Raw genomic sequence first — 16,983 nt, 5'->3', positions numbered from 1 at the left:
TTTGTAAAACTGCGAGTTTTCTTAATCCTTCAAAGACAATAACTGCTCCTCTTGATTTGTGTTTGTGTCTCCCAGATTCTAATTGCAGTTCACTCAAGGCTATGAGTTGAGCTCTGCATTATGCATTGGTTAGGGATTAGGCTTTTACAGATGCAAATAAGTTGGACCGCTCAAGAAATTTCATTTATAGTTGGTCTACTCTGCACGGTTCAGATCACAGACAGTTAGTTTCCTTCCCTTTCCCTCCTACTCTCTCATCTCATTCTGATGCAGCACTGATGCGCATGACAGTAATGATGGGGTTTGGATAACCATGGCTGTTACCTCTCACCTTGAAATTGCTTAACATACTGCATATCTATTTCTGGAGTTTTCTCCATTGTGTGTGTATATGTGTGTGCGTCTGTGAGAGAGAGAGGGACTCTCACATTGTGTGTCTTAATTCCATCTTTCCTAACACTTCACTCTTTGCAAGTCCCTAATCCGACCAGCCTGTTTAAAAGGTGGCGCACCTCCTCAGGGGGCTGCAGAGAACACCTTACTTCTACAAGAGCCGTTCCACCGTCCATCCTTTCTCCCTCATTTTCACTTCAACTACACCCAAAGACTCCCTCATAGTAGTTTATTCTAAAAAGAGAGAGAGAGGCACAGATTGTTTCATCCACTTTTAAGGTCTTAGAAGAAGAAAAGGCATCAACACCCGCAGCCATGAATGGCACAGAAGGACCCAACTTCTATGTACCCATGTCTAACAAGACTGGGGTGGTGCGCAGCCCATTTGAGTACCCTCAGTACTACCTGGCTGAGCCCTGGAAGTACTCTCTTCTTGCAGCGTACATGCTGTTCCTCATCATTTCTTCCTTCCCCATTAACTTTCTCACCCTCTACGTCACTGTCAAGCACAAAAAGCTGAGGACCCCGCTGAACTACGTTCTGCTCAACCTGGCGGTGGCCGACCTCTTTATGGTAGTTGGGGGCTTCACGGTCACGCTCTACACGGCCCTGCATGGATATTTCGTCTTAGGTGTCAGCGGCTGCAATATTGAAGGATTCTTCGCCACATTAGGAGGTAAGAGTCAGAATTGTGTAAACTGTGTTTTCTGTGTGGATTTAGAACAAAACAAGTCACACTTTAAATTTGCTATTGTTTTTTGGGTCACTCTCATAGGTTTGAATTGTATTAAGTCATTCATTTTCATAGGAAATTAGTTTGTCTAATTACTTAAACTTGAATCTAATATACTGCTTTTATTATTTCATGTTTAATGTCAGTAGAGATGTTGTACTTAAACTTACATACATGCTTTCTTTCATGTTTCAGGAGAGATTGCTCTCTGGTCTCTGGTGGTTTTGGCTATTGAGCGCTATATTGTGGTCTGTAAGCCGATGACCAACTTCCGCTTTGGAGAAAAACATGCCATGGCTGGCCTGGGTTTTACATGGGTCATGGCCCTGACCTGTGCTGCTCCCCCTCTCTTTGGATGGTCCCGGTACAGTTAGTTTCTGTGTCTACACTCTGTTTGATTAATATTCTGAGGACCATTTTCCCAGTAAAGCAGTTTTTTAGTTATGTTTTTAAAACCTGCAAACTAGTGTAAATCACACATGCGGCACAAATACTCTGTGTAATGGTGCTGGCGGAAGTCTTTGAGTTATTGTGTGTTGTGCAGGTATATCCCAGAGGGAATGCAGTGTTCCTGTGGGATTGACTACTACACTCCCAAGCCTGAGATCAACAACACCTCGTTCGTCATCTATATGTTTGTCCTCCACTTCTGTATCCCCCTGTTCATCATCTTCTTCTGCTACACTAGCCTCCTCTGCACTGTGCGAGCGGTAGGAATGCCACTGCCAAAGCAATATTAATAGCAAAGACTTGATATATTGTTTAGCCCTGTGGAAAAATTCCACTTTATTATGTTTTTTGATTTTTTTTTTTTCACCTTGCTCCCTTTCACAAGGGGTACTGCACATCACAGAGTCTCTGGAGATGTAAGGGATTTAGGGGCTCAAGGACACTTCAGGAGGGCAGATCCCTGCCAACATGGCAGCTTACACCCAGGTCCTCTGGCTAAAGGGCAGTCTGCCTGCTCACTGTGTCGTCCTGATGCCTTTATTAATAATAGAATAAGAGCATTTATAATGTATAAGTGATTATACACAATTATAATGCAGATTTTCATTTAAATTAGCTATAATCAGCATTCTTTATTACATCTGTCAAATGGTAGTTTAAACATGTGGAAACAGATGAAAATAGGTTGCTTATAACCTACAGAGAATTTTTTTTTATCTGAATCTGCAGCTCCTCCCAGCTTTGGGGAGATTTAGAAGGAGTTTCAGGGAGACTGTTTTTGGCTGCGTGACCCAGCTTTAATGATCTGGTACACTCTTACTGCTCTCATAGCTTCTCATGTGTGTTTTTTGATAAGGATACACCAACTGCAAAATACTAGGCCAATGTTTAATATAATGCTTTGGCTGACAGCTTATACCAAGTCTAGATTAGGATAATTTATTGCACTGATTGGCCTACTGCAGTCAACACAGTGTCAACTTTCTGTCAATATATCAACGTTTTTAGCAAAAAACCCAAAACCCAGCATCACCTCCTACACACTACAAATACACTTTATTTGTTATTAGCTGCTAAACAAAAAGTTGAATCAAGCATCTAAACGGGAAGTTATGTATAGTTAGTGTAGTGAGAGACAGTCTCTCCTAAAATCTAATCATTCAACATTCGTGTGAAATATGAGCATCTTTACATATGTTAAATTACATTAGCCTGATGTGAGCCTGAGGTAAGTTTTCATGCCTAAAATAAGTCACTGTTTATATTTTTGAAACTATCTTACAGCAGACAAGGTTAAAGATAAATTTAAAATCATTACGATTTCTCCATTGAAACATACAGCTTAAGCATGTGCTGCTTGTAGCTAGTTCAGACCAAGAACAGAACTAACAGTACAAATACAATAAATAAAATGCATTACAATGCTAATGCCTAGCTAACTCTTAACCTCCACACTAGCTATGCCAAAAAGTCTTGTTCTGAATAACGTATTCAACCTTTGCTGCCCCCATGTGGACAATAAAATTAGTGCACGTTCACAAGTGACAGGCATGAATTCTCATCTGTTTTTGGAGAGAGTACTTGTCTCATGTCAGTGAGATCGGTAGAGCTAAGACAAAACTTGAAGTTATTATCTCAAAATTTGAATATTTGAAATAATGCTGCAAAATTCTGACTGGCAGGAAAAAATAAATCGCTTCAGTGGTGGAAACGGGCTTCCACAGGATAATGCGTTTGTTTTTTCCACAACATAAAAAACATAACTAAATAAACAGTGTTAGTCATCTCGGTGGTCTAATCAGTTTTGTTCAGCAGTCGTGATGGGCTCAAGCCTTTTGTTTACATTCGGATTAGAGGTTTAAGTTAACCTGAATCTGTCTGTTAGGCTGCAGCTCAGCAGCAGGAGTCTGAAACCACCCAGAGGGCAGAGAAAGAAGTGACTCGCATGGTCATTGTCATGGTGATCTCCTTTTTGGTATGCTGGGTGCCCTATGCCAGCGTGGCTTGGTACATCTTTGCCAATCAGGGAACTGAGTTTGGGCCAGTATTCATGACTGCTCCCGCCTTCTTCGCCAAGAGTGCCGCTCTGTACAACCCAGTCATCTACATCCTGCTAAACAGACAGGTATGACGTACAAGAGTATTTTCATGAACGCATTTTCACTTTGACACAGTTTTTGCAGGAAATTGTGTGGGCTTCATGTGTCTGACAGTGGTTACTTTTCAGAGAAGCACTTTACATTGTAAATTTTAGCTTATATAGTAACAAATTTCCTGTTCACGGCAGTTGGGGTTGTGTGTTTTTTTTTTCCAGATGTGTGTGATTCTACCAGATTTGCCCATTTTCAAATGATTTGGTTTAATTATCTAGTTGTGTTTCCATTTCTTTATCCTTTATTTCATTGCTCACTTTAGATTAACAAATCGTTAACTTGGAAACTACAGGGGTACACTAATGTAATCTCTACTTTGACTAGTAAATCTAAATTTAAGAACATTTCTCGAATTCACACGGGCGATCGTGGCTCAAGAGTTGGCAGTTCGTCTTGTAATCGGAAGGTTGCCGGTTCGAGCCCCGGCTCGGACAGTCTTGGTCGTTGTGTCCTTGGGCAAGACACTTCACCCGTTGCCTACTGGTGGTGGTCAGAGGGCCCGGTGGCGCCAGTGTCCGGCAGCCTCGCCTCTGTCAGTGCGCCCCAGGGCAGCTGTGGCTACAATGTAGCTTGCCATCACTGGTGTGTGAATATGGGTGGATGGCTGAACGTGTAAAGCGCTTTGGGGTCCTTAGGGACTAAGTAAAGCGCTATACAAATGCATTTGCCATTTTAATAGTTAATTCGTTTTTTTCTAATTAACTATGTCCCAAAGTAAAAAAAAAAATAAAGTCAAATAAAAAAAAGAATTCAAATGAGCAGATAATAACCTGTCTTTTCTTTCATTTTTAACCTTTATTTCACAAGTTAAGCCATAAGTGCTGTGTTTATAGGTTTCTTTGATTTAAGCATTTCTGTCATATAAAGGCTGAGATGTATTGTCGCCGGTGTTGTTGCACAAATTGCACTTTTTTTTCTTTTGAAACCTCAATGATTAAATTTGTAGTTACACTTAAATTTAAATTATTTACACTTAAACAGTTTGCAGGTGTCTTTTTATAGGCAATAGTTTTTCTGATCTGGCTCACTAAAAATCAAATTGAGCTGTATGTGGCCTCGCGATGTAAAATGAGTTTGACAACCCGTGAAGGCGTCATAACTCTGATTGTGATTTGTTTTTGTGACCTCCAGTTCAGAAACTGCATGATCACCACGGTGTGCTGTGGAAAGAACCCATTTGGAGAAGATGAGGCCGCCGTCTCCAAAACTCAGACTTCATCCGTCTCTTCAAGCCAGGTGGCCCCCGCTTGACCTGTGCTTTCTCACCCTCTTCTGTCCCATCTGTGCCTGTCTCAGATGGGGACCCACCACCGCCAAGCAGCACTACCTTCAATCAGCCAATCCTCTTGACTTACCTCTCCCTTTGTCTTCTCTGCAGTGTCGCCACTGCACCTTCAAGCGGGACTGACACATTTAAAAACCAGCATGTGTGTTTTTAATCCATTTAATTATGGAGGGTTCAGCTGGTCTCACAGATTTTAACCTGGCATCCAAAGGGGTGACCACTTGGTGGTCATCCAACTGAGCACCATATGAGCTCTCCACTTTCCAAAAACACACAAACTGGGTAAAAATCCAACTGTAAGTAATTATCACAGCTAATTATGTATCCAAAAACGTGCTTTAAGCAGTCAATTATATGAGTGGAATTACTCTGTTTAGATAATCAGATGAGTTTTTAAGCTCTACTCTTGTCTCTCTAACTCTATTCTAGTTGCCGTGTTGATCAAGCTGAGAAGGTTAGCTTCTTGGTATTGTCTGAGATGATTAGTGTAAAGAAATATGGACCTCCTGCAAGAGTCTGTACATGTGTGAGTTGGATGTTTATGTATGCGAATGTCAGAATGCTAGTGTGTGAATTAAGGTGAAACAGGAATATTACTATAATGGCTAGGATTTGTGGCAGTTGTTCTGTGTCCTGCAATAAAAACAAAGCTAAATGTCTGCACGATCCCCCCTGCCCTTTACTCGTTTTCTTCATGAGAACATTTACAAGGATTTCTGAGAAGTTCCAGATGCTAGCTTGTGGGCTTTTAGGTGGCAGGCCAAATCATAATGGTTTTCAAATGTTAAAATTCACTGTGGCGCTGTAATGCATTTAGAAGTGAACCACTCTGAGAATTAGTATAATAAATGCCATTACTAGACACTTTAAAATCCTAAATACTGTAATTTATTTCACAAACTCTGACAAGTCATTTGGCATCACAAATACAGTCTCTCCTCTGATTATATTGAGCTCACTTTTTTTTTCTTAAATTTAAATTTCCCTCTTTTAAATTTGATCAGAATCCAACATGATTACCATTCATTGACAAGCACACAGATCAACACTTATATACTGATGCAGCTCTTCCCAGTGAACTACATTACATTTGATTTCATAAATTTCAGTTATTTATATTCGTCGCCCCACTCCTCCGCAACCCGTCATCAACCTGCGAAGCACATTGGGACATATTGTTGAAAGCACCAATGAAAGTCCAACGCCCATCTTCACCAATCACACCTGAGAACGTTGCAGGCTTTAGGAGATGAGAGGAGTTTATCATGGTCCTACTAAACCTGATGAACAGGCCACTTGAAAGCATTATAACACATCTATAAATATTGCTATGGACATTATATTACAGTACAGTGCATCATTGGCTTGTTCCCTTCAGAAAAGGGTTCAGTGCGTTAAGGTTGCCACCAGGGCGAACTGTAGGTCCCAGTAACTGTAAAGACATCCCAAAAAACCCCATCTCTGAGCTCCCACACATTCCCTCTAAAGCGTAGTAGAGTCCAGTCGGAACTGCGTCTGTTTCATGGATTAATATTTGGGAAAATTTCTTGGCATCCCCACAAGAAAGGAGGGGATACTTTGCAAATGTATGATGCTTCACAGGCAGGTTTGAATCCTTTGCTCTGCCGCTTTCCATCCTGGTAACAGTTTGCTTGAAGAATAATAACACTTAAGACGGATAACTCCTGTGACTGACATTCCCAAGTAACCATGTAAGCGGGAGAAAGGCAGTTGGCAGCAGGAGGAAGAGATTGTGAGCAGAAGATATTGGCAGGTTCAGGCTTCACTGCAGCACTCATAGATGTTGTCCTCCACAAGGGCAATGACCTGCTCAAACTTGTGGTGCAGCTGAGTGCGACGTGCAGTGGGGTTTGACTCCAGAGCGTTCACCACCTGACCGAGGGAGATAGAAAAGAAACACACAACAAAGGAGACTTTCAGTGGCTGTCGAGCATTCATGCATCTATCTATCTGGAGAGATTTAGAGAACCAGCCAGACATAAAAAGTCGAACAAGTGAAAGGGAGAGGCAGCAGAGGAACAAGTGAAGTACTTCAGCCTCTTCTGCTGCCTTCATGCATGCCTCCACACCACAAAAGCGTTCGCTCTTCACATATTTACAAAACCCACATCTGCTCTGTTTTTCATGCCCAATAGTTGTCACCGTGTCAGTGGGATTTATGGGCTCTTAGCGGCAGTGTGCTACCAGGCAGAGCGAACTGAGCTGGGGCGACAGAATAGGCAATCAGGGGCCATTCAAAGAGCTCCCTGAATCAGAGTCTAAGCCCATGGCCCACGTCAGTACAGTAGCGTGACAGAGGAAAGCAGCTAAACGGTATTATCATGAGGGTGCTCCATTAAAGCACAGTCACCACTGACTAAGCCTCTCTAGAGAATAGTCACAGCAGCGAGGAAACATGGGGGAGTACAGCAGGGGCTTGAACGGGGCTAGTTCAACGCGACGCATGAGATACGAAGCGGCACCTTAACAGTCATTAAGCAGATGGGGTTGTGATTAAAGAGAAGGTAAACAGCACGCTGTTTGCTTAAAGTGAAAGGTATCCGTGGGCTGGAAACAAAGGATTGGACAGACTGAATAGCGGCTGCTGCTAAGAAGATATTCCACACGGAGTATTTTCCCCGCTTAAAACATTTAACACCAGAAAAAAACAACAACAAAATACTGCAGGTTTTCAACTAAGGCATTATGTGACAGGTTGTGAAAGTGTCTACAGTATGTTACATCTGTCAGCGTGGCTGCGATCTTCCCTACTGATGCGTCACGCTCCGATATCCATCTGTGAAACTTAATACAGCAAGTGGGCTCAACTGAGATGTTTCATCTGCCAAATAGGGGCTGTTGTTTCAACAGTAAAACGTATCTAATCCAAATATGAGATCACAAACACAGAAAAAGCACTGTGAATATCTCTTACCTGGTTTCTGTATCTCTTGGCATATTTGTAGATTTCTGTCAAGGCCAGGTTGGTGTTGAATTCATTTCTGTATTTCTGCCGGAGCGATATCAACATGTTTGATTACATTAAAAAAAAAAAAAAAAGAAAAAAGAACGGGCCTGTGATTGCAGGCTTTTGTGAAACGAAATAACTCACACACAGAAACTTTTGGAATCTTTCACTTACTCGTGACTCCTCAGCCAGGTGAGCATTCATCTCCTGCTCGCTGAGGGGTGGCATGTCTTGTATCTGCTGGTAATAGCATTGCACTCTCTTCTTATACTCTGGGATCTCCTTGGCATACAGCAGCTTGTTGGTAGGCGAGTCCTGGAAACAAATGGCAGCTTTTAGCCAGTGTACTCAGACATTAAGAACACCTTGCAAATCCAGAGTTGTGAAATAAAAATGGAACAGCTTTGACCTTAAGGCTATGTGGCCAATTTAGCCTGCTTTAGATTTCCAGACTACTACATTTGTCTTTCTTAGTCTCACTACGTTTACTCAAAGTTATGGTTACTATATACTCTGAAATCTGTATCATTATACATTTCACCGTTTTACTGTGCTGCTCTCATGCTAATCTAGCAGTAATAAAGCTTTGACAAGAGCCGAACAAAGACAATGTGCTCACTCACAGTCTGCCCTTATTATTTTATGGGTAAACGCCTGCTATTTCCTGCTGATCCATTTTTTCGAGTCTGCTTTCCCCTGCTGTCAAATTCCCTACATTTAAGTTGTGATATTGCAATTCTTGGCCAATGAGGTTTCTGCTCAAGCCCATCATTTTCTGGCTGCTCAGCTTTAAATACCATTTCAATCCAGTGTTTCTGACTTTTCGTACCTCCTGCTGTGCAACCCACCTCCCCCTCATCCATGGAGACACAAGTGAAACTTTACATCAACCACCCGCTGGGCCCTACTGCATCACCGTCAGCATCTGAACTCTGGGATCTTGATGTGGGCCTACACATAATTACGATGCTTCTCATTGATGAACGAGTCACAAAAAATGTAACCTCTGTTAAAATCTGATTACATTTTTTTTATATGCTTCAGTGTTTATTTGCAATAAAACACTCTAAAAAGGACACTTCGTCCAGTCAGTGCTTATGGGCAGGCCAAGGATTGTCTCATATCATGCCCCTCACTCCATTCCCCTACATTTGAGTAAAAGAGCTTCCTCCTCTTGGAATAAAATGAACACTTCTCCCACTTTGCCCTAATAGTGGTTTAATTAAACTGGATGTTATTTGTTGATGAGCCTATCTACACCAGTCTAAAGTGAAACAATGGAGGGAGGGAACCGTTTCCTTTGCGCACAGAGGGAGACTCAAACAGTTATAGCTGGGGAAGAAACAAACCAGTCTAAACAACTCTCTCCACAGTCACTTTAGGCTCTCACACTGGTGTTTATTCAAGCAGGAAGAGAAGTAGTGAGGCTAAAAGGCTGTGGGCATGTTCAGGTTTCAGTTGTGGCTGCTGTTGTGAGCGAGTCTGTGCCGGTCTCTGTGTTGCGTGTGTGTTACTGGGAGAGAGAGAACGGGACAGGGAGAAAGTAGGGCAGGGAAAAAGACGGGGTTAAAAGTGACGGACAGCCGCAGCTTTCAGCATCAGTGAAGGTGCTTACAACACACCTTGGCATTTCTATGTGTCATGAGCTATTTGTGTCACCTATTGCATGTTTGTGTGGTTTAATGTGCTGAGGGACTGGATGGCTCCGGCTACAGTTGCTCCTTCTGATAGTGAACCCTCTCTCTTCCTGTCCACAAGGTCACTTCCTGCTGCTCGCCCATCTGCCTGGTAACCCCCCTGTGACCCTATGGCCCTCTATGTCCTGCATCTCGCCAGATAAGAGGGTTTCTGTGGAAACAGCGAGCCATGCTTAGTCTCCTACCCCTCCCTTACCCCTGCTGGCTCCTGCTAATCCAGACCCTACACTCTCTATTCCTGAGGCACATTCACAAACAGGCGACCGTGCATAGAGGTGTGTCAGGCCACCGTCCTTAACCTACAGGAGAAAATGTGGCCATATCCTTGAACTTTTGAACGATTCCACAGACAGATGTGACACAATAATGAGACACCATGGAAAAATCTGTCATATCGGGAGGTTTTGTGTTGGTTTCTACATCTATAGGTACACATCTGCCCGCAAGTACATGTGAATATTGGCGCTGTGGATGCGCTCGCTTTTTGGCTCGGATCTGAAGTGTATAAATCAGACTGTTTCTCTGTGAAAGAGGAGCATTATTTGATGAGTCCTCGGCTCCCTCCAGGGAGGAAGCCAGTCAGAGAGAGACAGGAAGCAGAGCGTGCTCAGGGTCACGGTGTCTGAAGGATGAGACGGATTTGTGAGCAGTGAGGACATTGACATGCAAGCACACATATACAGACAGACAGATAGACGAATGCACACACACGCGCGCGCACACATTGGCGCACAGCACAAAAAGAGATCCCTGGTGCTCATGACCTTGGATCAGCCGACTGGGCTGAAATAACATGAGGAGAGGAGGTAGATGGGGCTGACAGTCTGAAGGCTTTGGGATGAAGGTTCACAGTGGGACCTGAGGTTTGTGTGTGTTAGTTAAATACAGTAGATACACAGAGCTGATGGACAGATAAATACAGTATGATAAATCAGAGGTTTTCAAGGAAGGCAGAGGTAGCCCAGGGGGGATCTATTTCCATATATGAATTTAAACACACACAGAGAACATCACAAATAATGTCAATAAATATACTTAGATAGAAGACTTTTATCACTTTCTCTGAGAATTGTGTTTTGTTTTTTTTTCAGCTTTAAAGTTTTCCACTGGTATTGATATGGGTTCGTATGCTGGAAACAGGAACTGCGAAAAGCAGCTTTGAAAACAAGAAAGAGACGCTGACAGAGAGATGGTGACAGACTCACTTTGCCTAGTTGCAGGTCAGAAATGGAGCAGGCATCGATGAAGGCCTGGGCGATGACAGATAGACATGCGTCCATGTGATCTGTCTTATCAATGTCAAACACAAACTGAGGATTCTTCAGGATGTTTACCCAGAACCGCAGTGGTAAACTGCACAGACAGAGAGCGAGATAAGCTGTTAAAAGTACTAGTAGCACAAAGAGGCTGACCAAAGAGGATTTTAATCGGACCGTTTAGTTGCCTACCTGTTGGTCTTCCAAATGTGCAGGGTGTCTGGGTCTGTGATGCCTCGTTTGTCAGCCTGTTCCTCCAGGAAGTCAAAAAAGTATTTAACAGCCAGAGGAGGGCGGTCTGGAGGGATGCTGAGGATGGCCTGAAAGAGGTCATCCAAGAACTTCTGAAGAGTTCCCTGTGGAGGAAGAGATAAAATGCGGCTCACACATATGCAGACACATGGTTTCATGCGACGAAGGAATTTCTGTGTGGCTTCTGAAATAAATACAGGTAATAAAATATGGAACAGAGAGATGACGTCTTTTGTTTTGGCTTTCGGTCTCTTGACTATAGTTACCTTTGTAGACAGCAGGCGTGTCAGGTAGATTTCAGGCAGGACTTTCTTGCGATGACTCTGCCTGTGTGACCTCTTGTTCTCCATTAGCTCATCGTGAGGTAGCACCTATGAAAAAAACCCAGTAAAAAAAAACATTAACTGCACATAGATCAAAGCAGTGAACCCCAACAGGAGTAGCTGAATGAATGCACCACTGTCTTTGCTGTACAAAATGCCAGAGGGGAATTTTCTGGTTCTTGCATTAGACACATGATCCGCATAAGGGTATTTTGAAGCTCTAAATAATTTACAGAAATAGGGAAGTGATGGGATTTGGGAAATTCTCATGGTTTTCCTCCAGTTGCCGTGCACAGCATCATGTCTGGGACTTGCTCATACAAGTCTACATGGGGGTAGCGGAAAGAAAGAAGCAGTCAAATTCCACCTACTTGTGTCAAAAAATGACTACTGAACTGTCCTGCAAAACTAACTATTCACCCGGCAAATTGTATCCAAGGAACTCATTATTCTAAAGTCAAAGGGCCCATATCTTGGCTGACGTTTATAAAAGAGCTTAAGCGGCATTAGTGCTGTCATGTCCTCTCAGCAGCTTTCCTTTTCACCTCTATTCACCCCCATTCTCTCTGTCATCAGGCCTGCTCTGGGCTGAGTAACACTGGCACGCAGAGGAAAAGCTCGGGTAATAAACTTAGACATAGCTCACAGAAACATTCTGATTGCCTATGAGGAGATACTCACCAAGTGTACATACTTCTCAGTATCCAGATCTTTAACTGAGGAGAGAGAAACAGAAAATAAATAACATACAGTAAGAAACAATGTGCAATCAGCAAGGTGGAGACCTGACAGAATAAAGAGGATACGATAACACAGGGGAGTTTGACAGATAGGAGGAAGAAAAAAAAATCGGGGGAGATTGACAGGGCTGCAAGAGAGATAGAGTGCATGCAAAAGGAGAAAGTGATTAAGGTGGACTGTGGGCCAGCCGAGGAGGGGAGCTGTCTGAGAGAATGAAAGAGAAAGATTACGAGTGAAAGGAGAGAGAAAGGAGAGAGATTAGGGGAGACAGACACACAGAGTCTGTGATTGGTTCTGGAGCCGGTGTAATGAGATGGTAATGCTCGGCCAACGCTGAGAAAAAAGCATTAAACCTTTCTGTTTATATATAGATCTAAGCACGCTCGTACACAAGCATGTGTACACAGATATGAGTACAAGGACACATGTAGAAGAGTGTTCAAACACGAGTACAGGCACAAAGACAAATGCAGTAAATTACTGTATACACCCCGGCAAAGACAAAAGAGAGGCATTTGTGCGGATACACACACAAACACCCTCATAGTAAGTGTGGTCTCATTACAGACTTCATAGCTAGAGATGCTCCTGCCCAGCGGGCCTCAGTCCAGACCCTCAACACTGATCACAGGCAGGCAGGACAGTGTTTTCTATTAGCCAGGGAGCACTACACGCTCATAACACCTCATTGATGCTTTGAAGCGGGAGCCAGGTTTGGTCCACATAAGCCTATTTTTGGCCCATTATGAATGAGAACAGAGGCTTTGATGGACACAGCCCGAGCAGAACTGAGCTCTGGTCTGGTACTGATTATGTAAGGTAGACCTTAGACAATGAAAGGACAAGCCATTAAAGGCTGTATGTAAACTCATCTGTCAACAGCCATAGCAGTCATTTTGTTCTGGGCTGAGATTGGACAATGGGCAAACTTGTGTCACATTTTCCCCCCAAGGTGACTCACGGTAATGGAATACATCTATAATGTGGAAAAAGCGGCTCTGAATGAAGTTGTAGAATTAGTATGTGTTATGATTTATTAGGTGCAAGTGTGTTTAGATGTGTGCTTTTGGGGACACGAAGGTGTGGGGTTTCACGCGTGTTTACATTAGTGTGTCATGTTCTCGTGATCAGCTACTGTAAGCATGTTCTGTGATGGAGTGGGTGGTTGTATTTATGCAAGTGTGGGCGAGTGTGTGACAAAGAGACAGCGAGTGGGTGTGTTTGAAGGTGGCGTACCTCTCCCCAGGGTGTTCTCTTTCTTGTCTTGCATGCTCATGGCCAGCGATGCCCCCTCTGGGATCTGTGAAGAGGGAGAAGGTGAAAGGAAGGAGGGAGGGAGGAAAGTAGAGGAGAAAGGGCACGGGGTCAGGGGTGAGCGGGGGTGCACCAGAACAGCGTCATTAAGCACGCCCTCGAGGGAGTGTCCCGCTGAGGGCTTTGCATGTGCGTGTGTGTTGGTCTCGCGTGCATCTCGAAAGGTGGCGAGTTTGCGGAAGCCTGGCAGGGCTCATTAAAGTCAACCCACGGTGAAATGGATTGAACAGCCTCGCCGATGAACCCAGACTGTTAGTACATGCTGCAGCTCACTGCTTTCACAGCTCTGTCCCCATGGCTCAGCTAAGACTAAACAGAGCACTTAACAAGTACAGGTAACAGGTCAAAGGGCGAGAGTCAGCGAACTTTTGTTTACTTATGCACAAATGGACATGGACATAAGCAAACACACACACGACAAGACATTGTTAATGGGAGAAAAGTGCATGACATTTTACTTTTTTCTTATTTATTTTTTTTATAAAGGCAGTTTGAAGCTGTAAGTAGCATTGCTGACAGGATGCAAGATTCTTCCCTTTAACACTTATTAAATTCTTATATGAGAAGCAACGATCGGCTAATTCTCTGCAAACACTGTAATTAAAAATGTTTGTGTCCTTTAATAAATGAAAATGAAATAAGTACATTTTAATAACGCTGTACAAAACAAGCTTCTATTTAATTTCCTGTCCTATAGTAAAGCAGTAAATGAGAAACTGTATACATATTAGTGTATTAGTACACAGTATACATTATCAGTTACTCACGCAATGCCTGTCATTACTTTTACTGGTTTATTTAACAAGGACATTAATAATGCACATGAATAAACACTGGTGCAAATGTGCCAGAGTGAGCAAAGAGACTTTTTTGTGTGTCTGAGATGTTTTCGATAACAGTTTACTAACTTTTGAAAAAAAATAATTTGCAATTTAAAAAGTGGCACACAACTTTTTCAATAACTTTCACAGCAATCATTTCCATAGCACTCTGCCAGGCGTCAAATCCAGATAATAGATTCAAACTTTTGTTACCAGTGAATTACTACAACATAAGCCATTTAAGTCCCCATTAAATCAAAAATGTGCTTTATTATTGTTATTTCAGTTTGAATGGCTGACCTCCAGTTTAAAATGATTTATGCAGCAGGTCTTTTCACCTTTATCTGTGGAAGAAGAAAAGTTTCTTAAATTGCAGTTTAACACCAGGGCAGGGGTGGGCAATTAGTTCTCCCAAGGGCCCACGTGAGAAACTGGGACTGTTGTGGAGGGCTGCAACAGTAAGATGAACTCATTTCTGCTCATTATTAATTTGACTTTTTATAAGCTTATTGGTTTGGCCCTCAACAACAACGAGTTTCTAATGTGGCCCCTTGGGAAAATGAATTGTCTACGCCTGTGTAGGAAATAGGAGTTGGAAGAAACTCCAACCGATCTATCTTCTTCTGCTTATCCAGCTGAAGGTTACGACAGGCTGGAGCCTTTCCCACCCTGGACAGGTCGCCAGTCTGTCACAGGGCCTACACAGAGAGACAGACAACCATTCACGCTACACCTACAACCAATTTAGAATGATCAATCACCAGTTAACGTGACCTTACTAACTGCATGTCTTTGGACTGTGGGAGGAAGCCGGAGTACCTGGAGAGAGCCAACCGGGACTCAGGAGAACATGTAAACGCCACACAGATGGTGCATTCAAACCCACCACATCACAGGTAGGCCTGCTCCATTAGAGTACTATGCCAAGTTATTGTAGTTTTGTATTTTCTAATTAGATTTTAAGTTTAATTTATTTTTTGAGTTTATGTATTTAACTCAGTTTAGTTTCTAGAGTTGATTTTCTTGTTTCAGTTTTATATTTGTTTGAAAATGCTTTTAAGTTTTTATTAGTTTGAGTGTTAATTGTAGTCTTTTTTAATTATTATTGAATGACGGACACACATCAGAGGCATAATTAGGAAAATCAGTACAGACATTATGATAAAAATAGAAAAAAACTCCTTTAAAGCAGTTAACTCGTAGTCTTATAGACATCCAGAGTCTCTATAAGCACATCAATCAAAGCCTCATCTGGCAAATTGTAAAAACTTTTGACAAAACTAACAAATACTAAAACTATTTCCTCTATATTTTTTTTTAATTTCAATTCAGTTAATAAAGTTCACAAAACAGTTTTAGCTAGTTTGATGTTTTTTTTCAAAAGTCTAGTTTTTATGAAAATTTTCCTTCACGTTTATTTTCAGCTTTTAGTTTAGTGTTGGTTAACTTCAATAACCTTGATCCTATGTTGAAATCGCAAAGAGGAAAGCATGGGAGGTTACTGTATTTGTTAGATCTGTGTATGAAATCAACACGAGCCAGCGTTTAAACCCACTTAATGCAGTGACTCACGAGGACTCCATAATTCAAACAATTAGCGCGCAGCAGCATCAGGCTTCGCTGAATGACATTTAAGTTTGAACTTTCAGAGGAACTTAAAACACTTGTCTCTTCTGACGTGGTTAAATAATAAAAACACTTTTAAGCATAACCCGGCCCCTCAAGATGTTGTAAAAATCACGCACTGTTAGTTAACAACTTCTAATTTGAAATAAATTAGACTGTTGCAGATATTGTATACTGAATTGAGCCATCAACGGTGTGCTAATGCCGCAGTAAACGATTTTTGCAGTCACAAAGAGAAACATGGTGCAGCAGCGAACTCCAGCACAAACAGAAACACCTACAAAAAACGAAAAAAAAACCCGCCACAGAAACATCTCCCCACCCGGTGACAGCCAGTGACACCTTTTACACGGGATGCTTTTCAGTATGCTAATTTGTCTCCCAGTTAGGATGACAGAGAGAGAGAGATGCGAGGTAAGATGGAGCCGATCCTGCCAAATGATAAATCCTTGATTCTGCAGCATCAATCTAACAGACATCAATTCGGGCACCACATGTGGAGGTGTGGCAATACTTGTCATACTTCCAGAAGCCTCCTCTTTCCTTGAAGTGCATTTAAGAGATATATGATGGAGGAGGAATGATTTCCGGGTCAAGGGAAGGAACGAGGACGCAAGAAAGCACAGGCAGGCATAATGAAAAGCACCGCATGCTCCAGTTCACACTCTCAGCATCCCTGCTGTTGCTGTTGCAACATGCGGGATATACAAATTCACCAAGGCAACACCCACCACAATGGTCTCTCACAAGCACACACCTGGTAATGGAAGACTGTGTTGAGTTTCTTTCGGCCATCCTCCATCACTGAGGAGTTGTCCAGATCCTGCAAAAGCTTACTGTTGCTGCCTGAGTCAAACCACTCTGGAGGAAAGAAAAAAGGAGAGACAAGCAGCAGCGTTAGACAATTTCCTTCTAAATTTGGAAAAGAATATGCAAGACGGACCGCAGCCGTGCTCTAACTCTCTGTGTCA

General features: G+C 42.5%; 2 protein-coding genes across 3 annotated transcripts in view; one reads left to right on the top strand and one right to left on the bottom strand.

The window, feature by feature from the left end:
- Positions 1–384: 384 nt before the first annotated feature.
- On the top strand, positions 385–5,840 carry exorh (extra-ocular rhodopsin). Its single transcript, XM_006796433.3, has 5 exons — positions 385–1,069; positions 1,322–1,490; positions 1,671–1,836; positions 3,462–3,701; positions 4,861–5,840. The coding sequence occupies exons 1-5, from the start codon at positions 709–711 to the stop codon at positions 4,978–4,980; spliced, it is 1,056 nt and encodes a 351-aa protein (XP_006796496.1). The 5' UTR covers positions 385–708; the 3' UTR covers positions 4,981–5,840.
- A 39-nt stretch (positions 5,841–5,879) lies between these two features.
- The window catches only part of plxnd1 (plexin D1), a 71,278-nt gene continuing 60,174 nt past the window's right edge, over positions 5,880–16,983 (bottom strand). For both annotated transcript variants that reach the window (XM_006796431.3, XM_006796432.3), the window contains exons 28-36: positions 16,770–16,873; positions 13,488–13,551; positions 12,192–12,226; positions 11,454–11,558; positions 11,128–11,291; positions 10,885–11,032; positions 8,157–8,297; positions 7,950–8,024; positions 5,880–6,907 (exon numbers count right to left, since the gene is read on the bottom strand). In XM_006796431.3, coding sequence (XP_006796494.2) covers positions 6,791–6,907; positions 7,950–8,024; positions 8,157–8,297; positions 10,885–11,032; positions 11,128–11,291; positions 11,454–11,558; positions 12,192–12,226; positions 13,488–13,551; positions 16,770–16,873 — 953 coding nt within the window. In that variant the 3' untranslated portion in view covers positions 5,880–6,790. The remainder of the gene's footprint in view (positions 6,908–7,949; positions 8,025–8,156; positions 8,298–10,884; positions 11,033–11,127; positions 11,292–11,453; positions 11,559–12,191; positions 12,227–13,487; positions 13,552–16,769; positions 16,874–16,983) is intronic.

The sequence above is a fragment of the Neolamprologus brichardi genome, chromosome 20 (assembly GCF_056152115.1).
Source record: "Neolamprologus brichardi isolate AB-2024 chromosome 20, ASM5615211v1, whole genome shotgun sequence".
Taxonomy (NCBI): Eukaryota; Metazoa; Chordata; class Actinopteri; order Cichliformes; family Cichlidae; genus Neolamprologus; species Neolamprologus brichardi.
The sequence above is the reverse complement of the archived record's forward strand: the minus strand, read 5'-3'. Positions and strand labels throughout refer to the sequence as shown.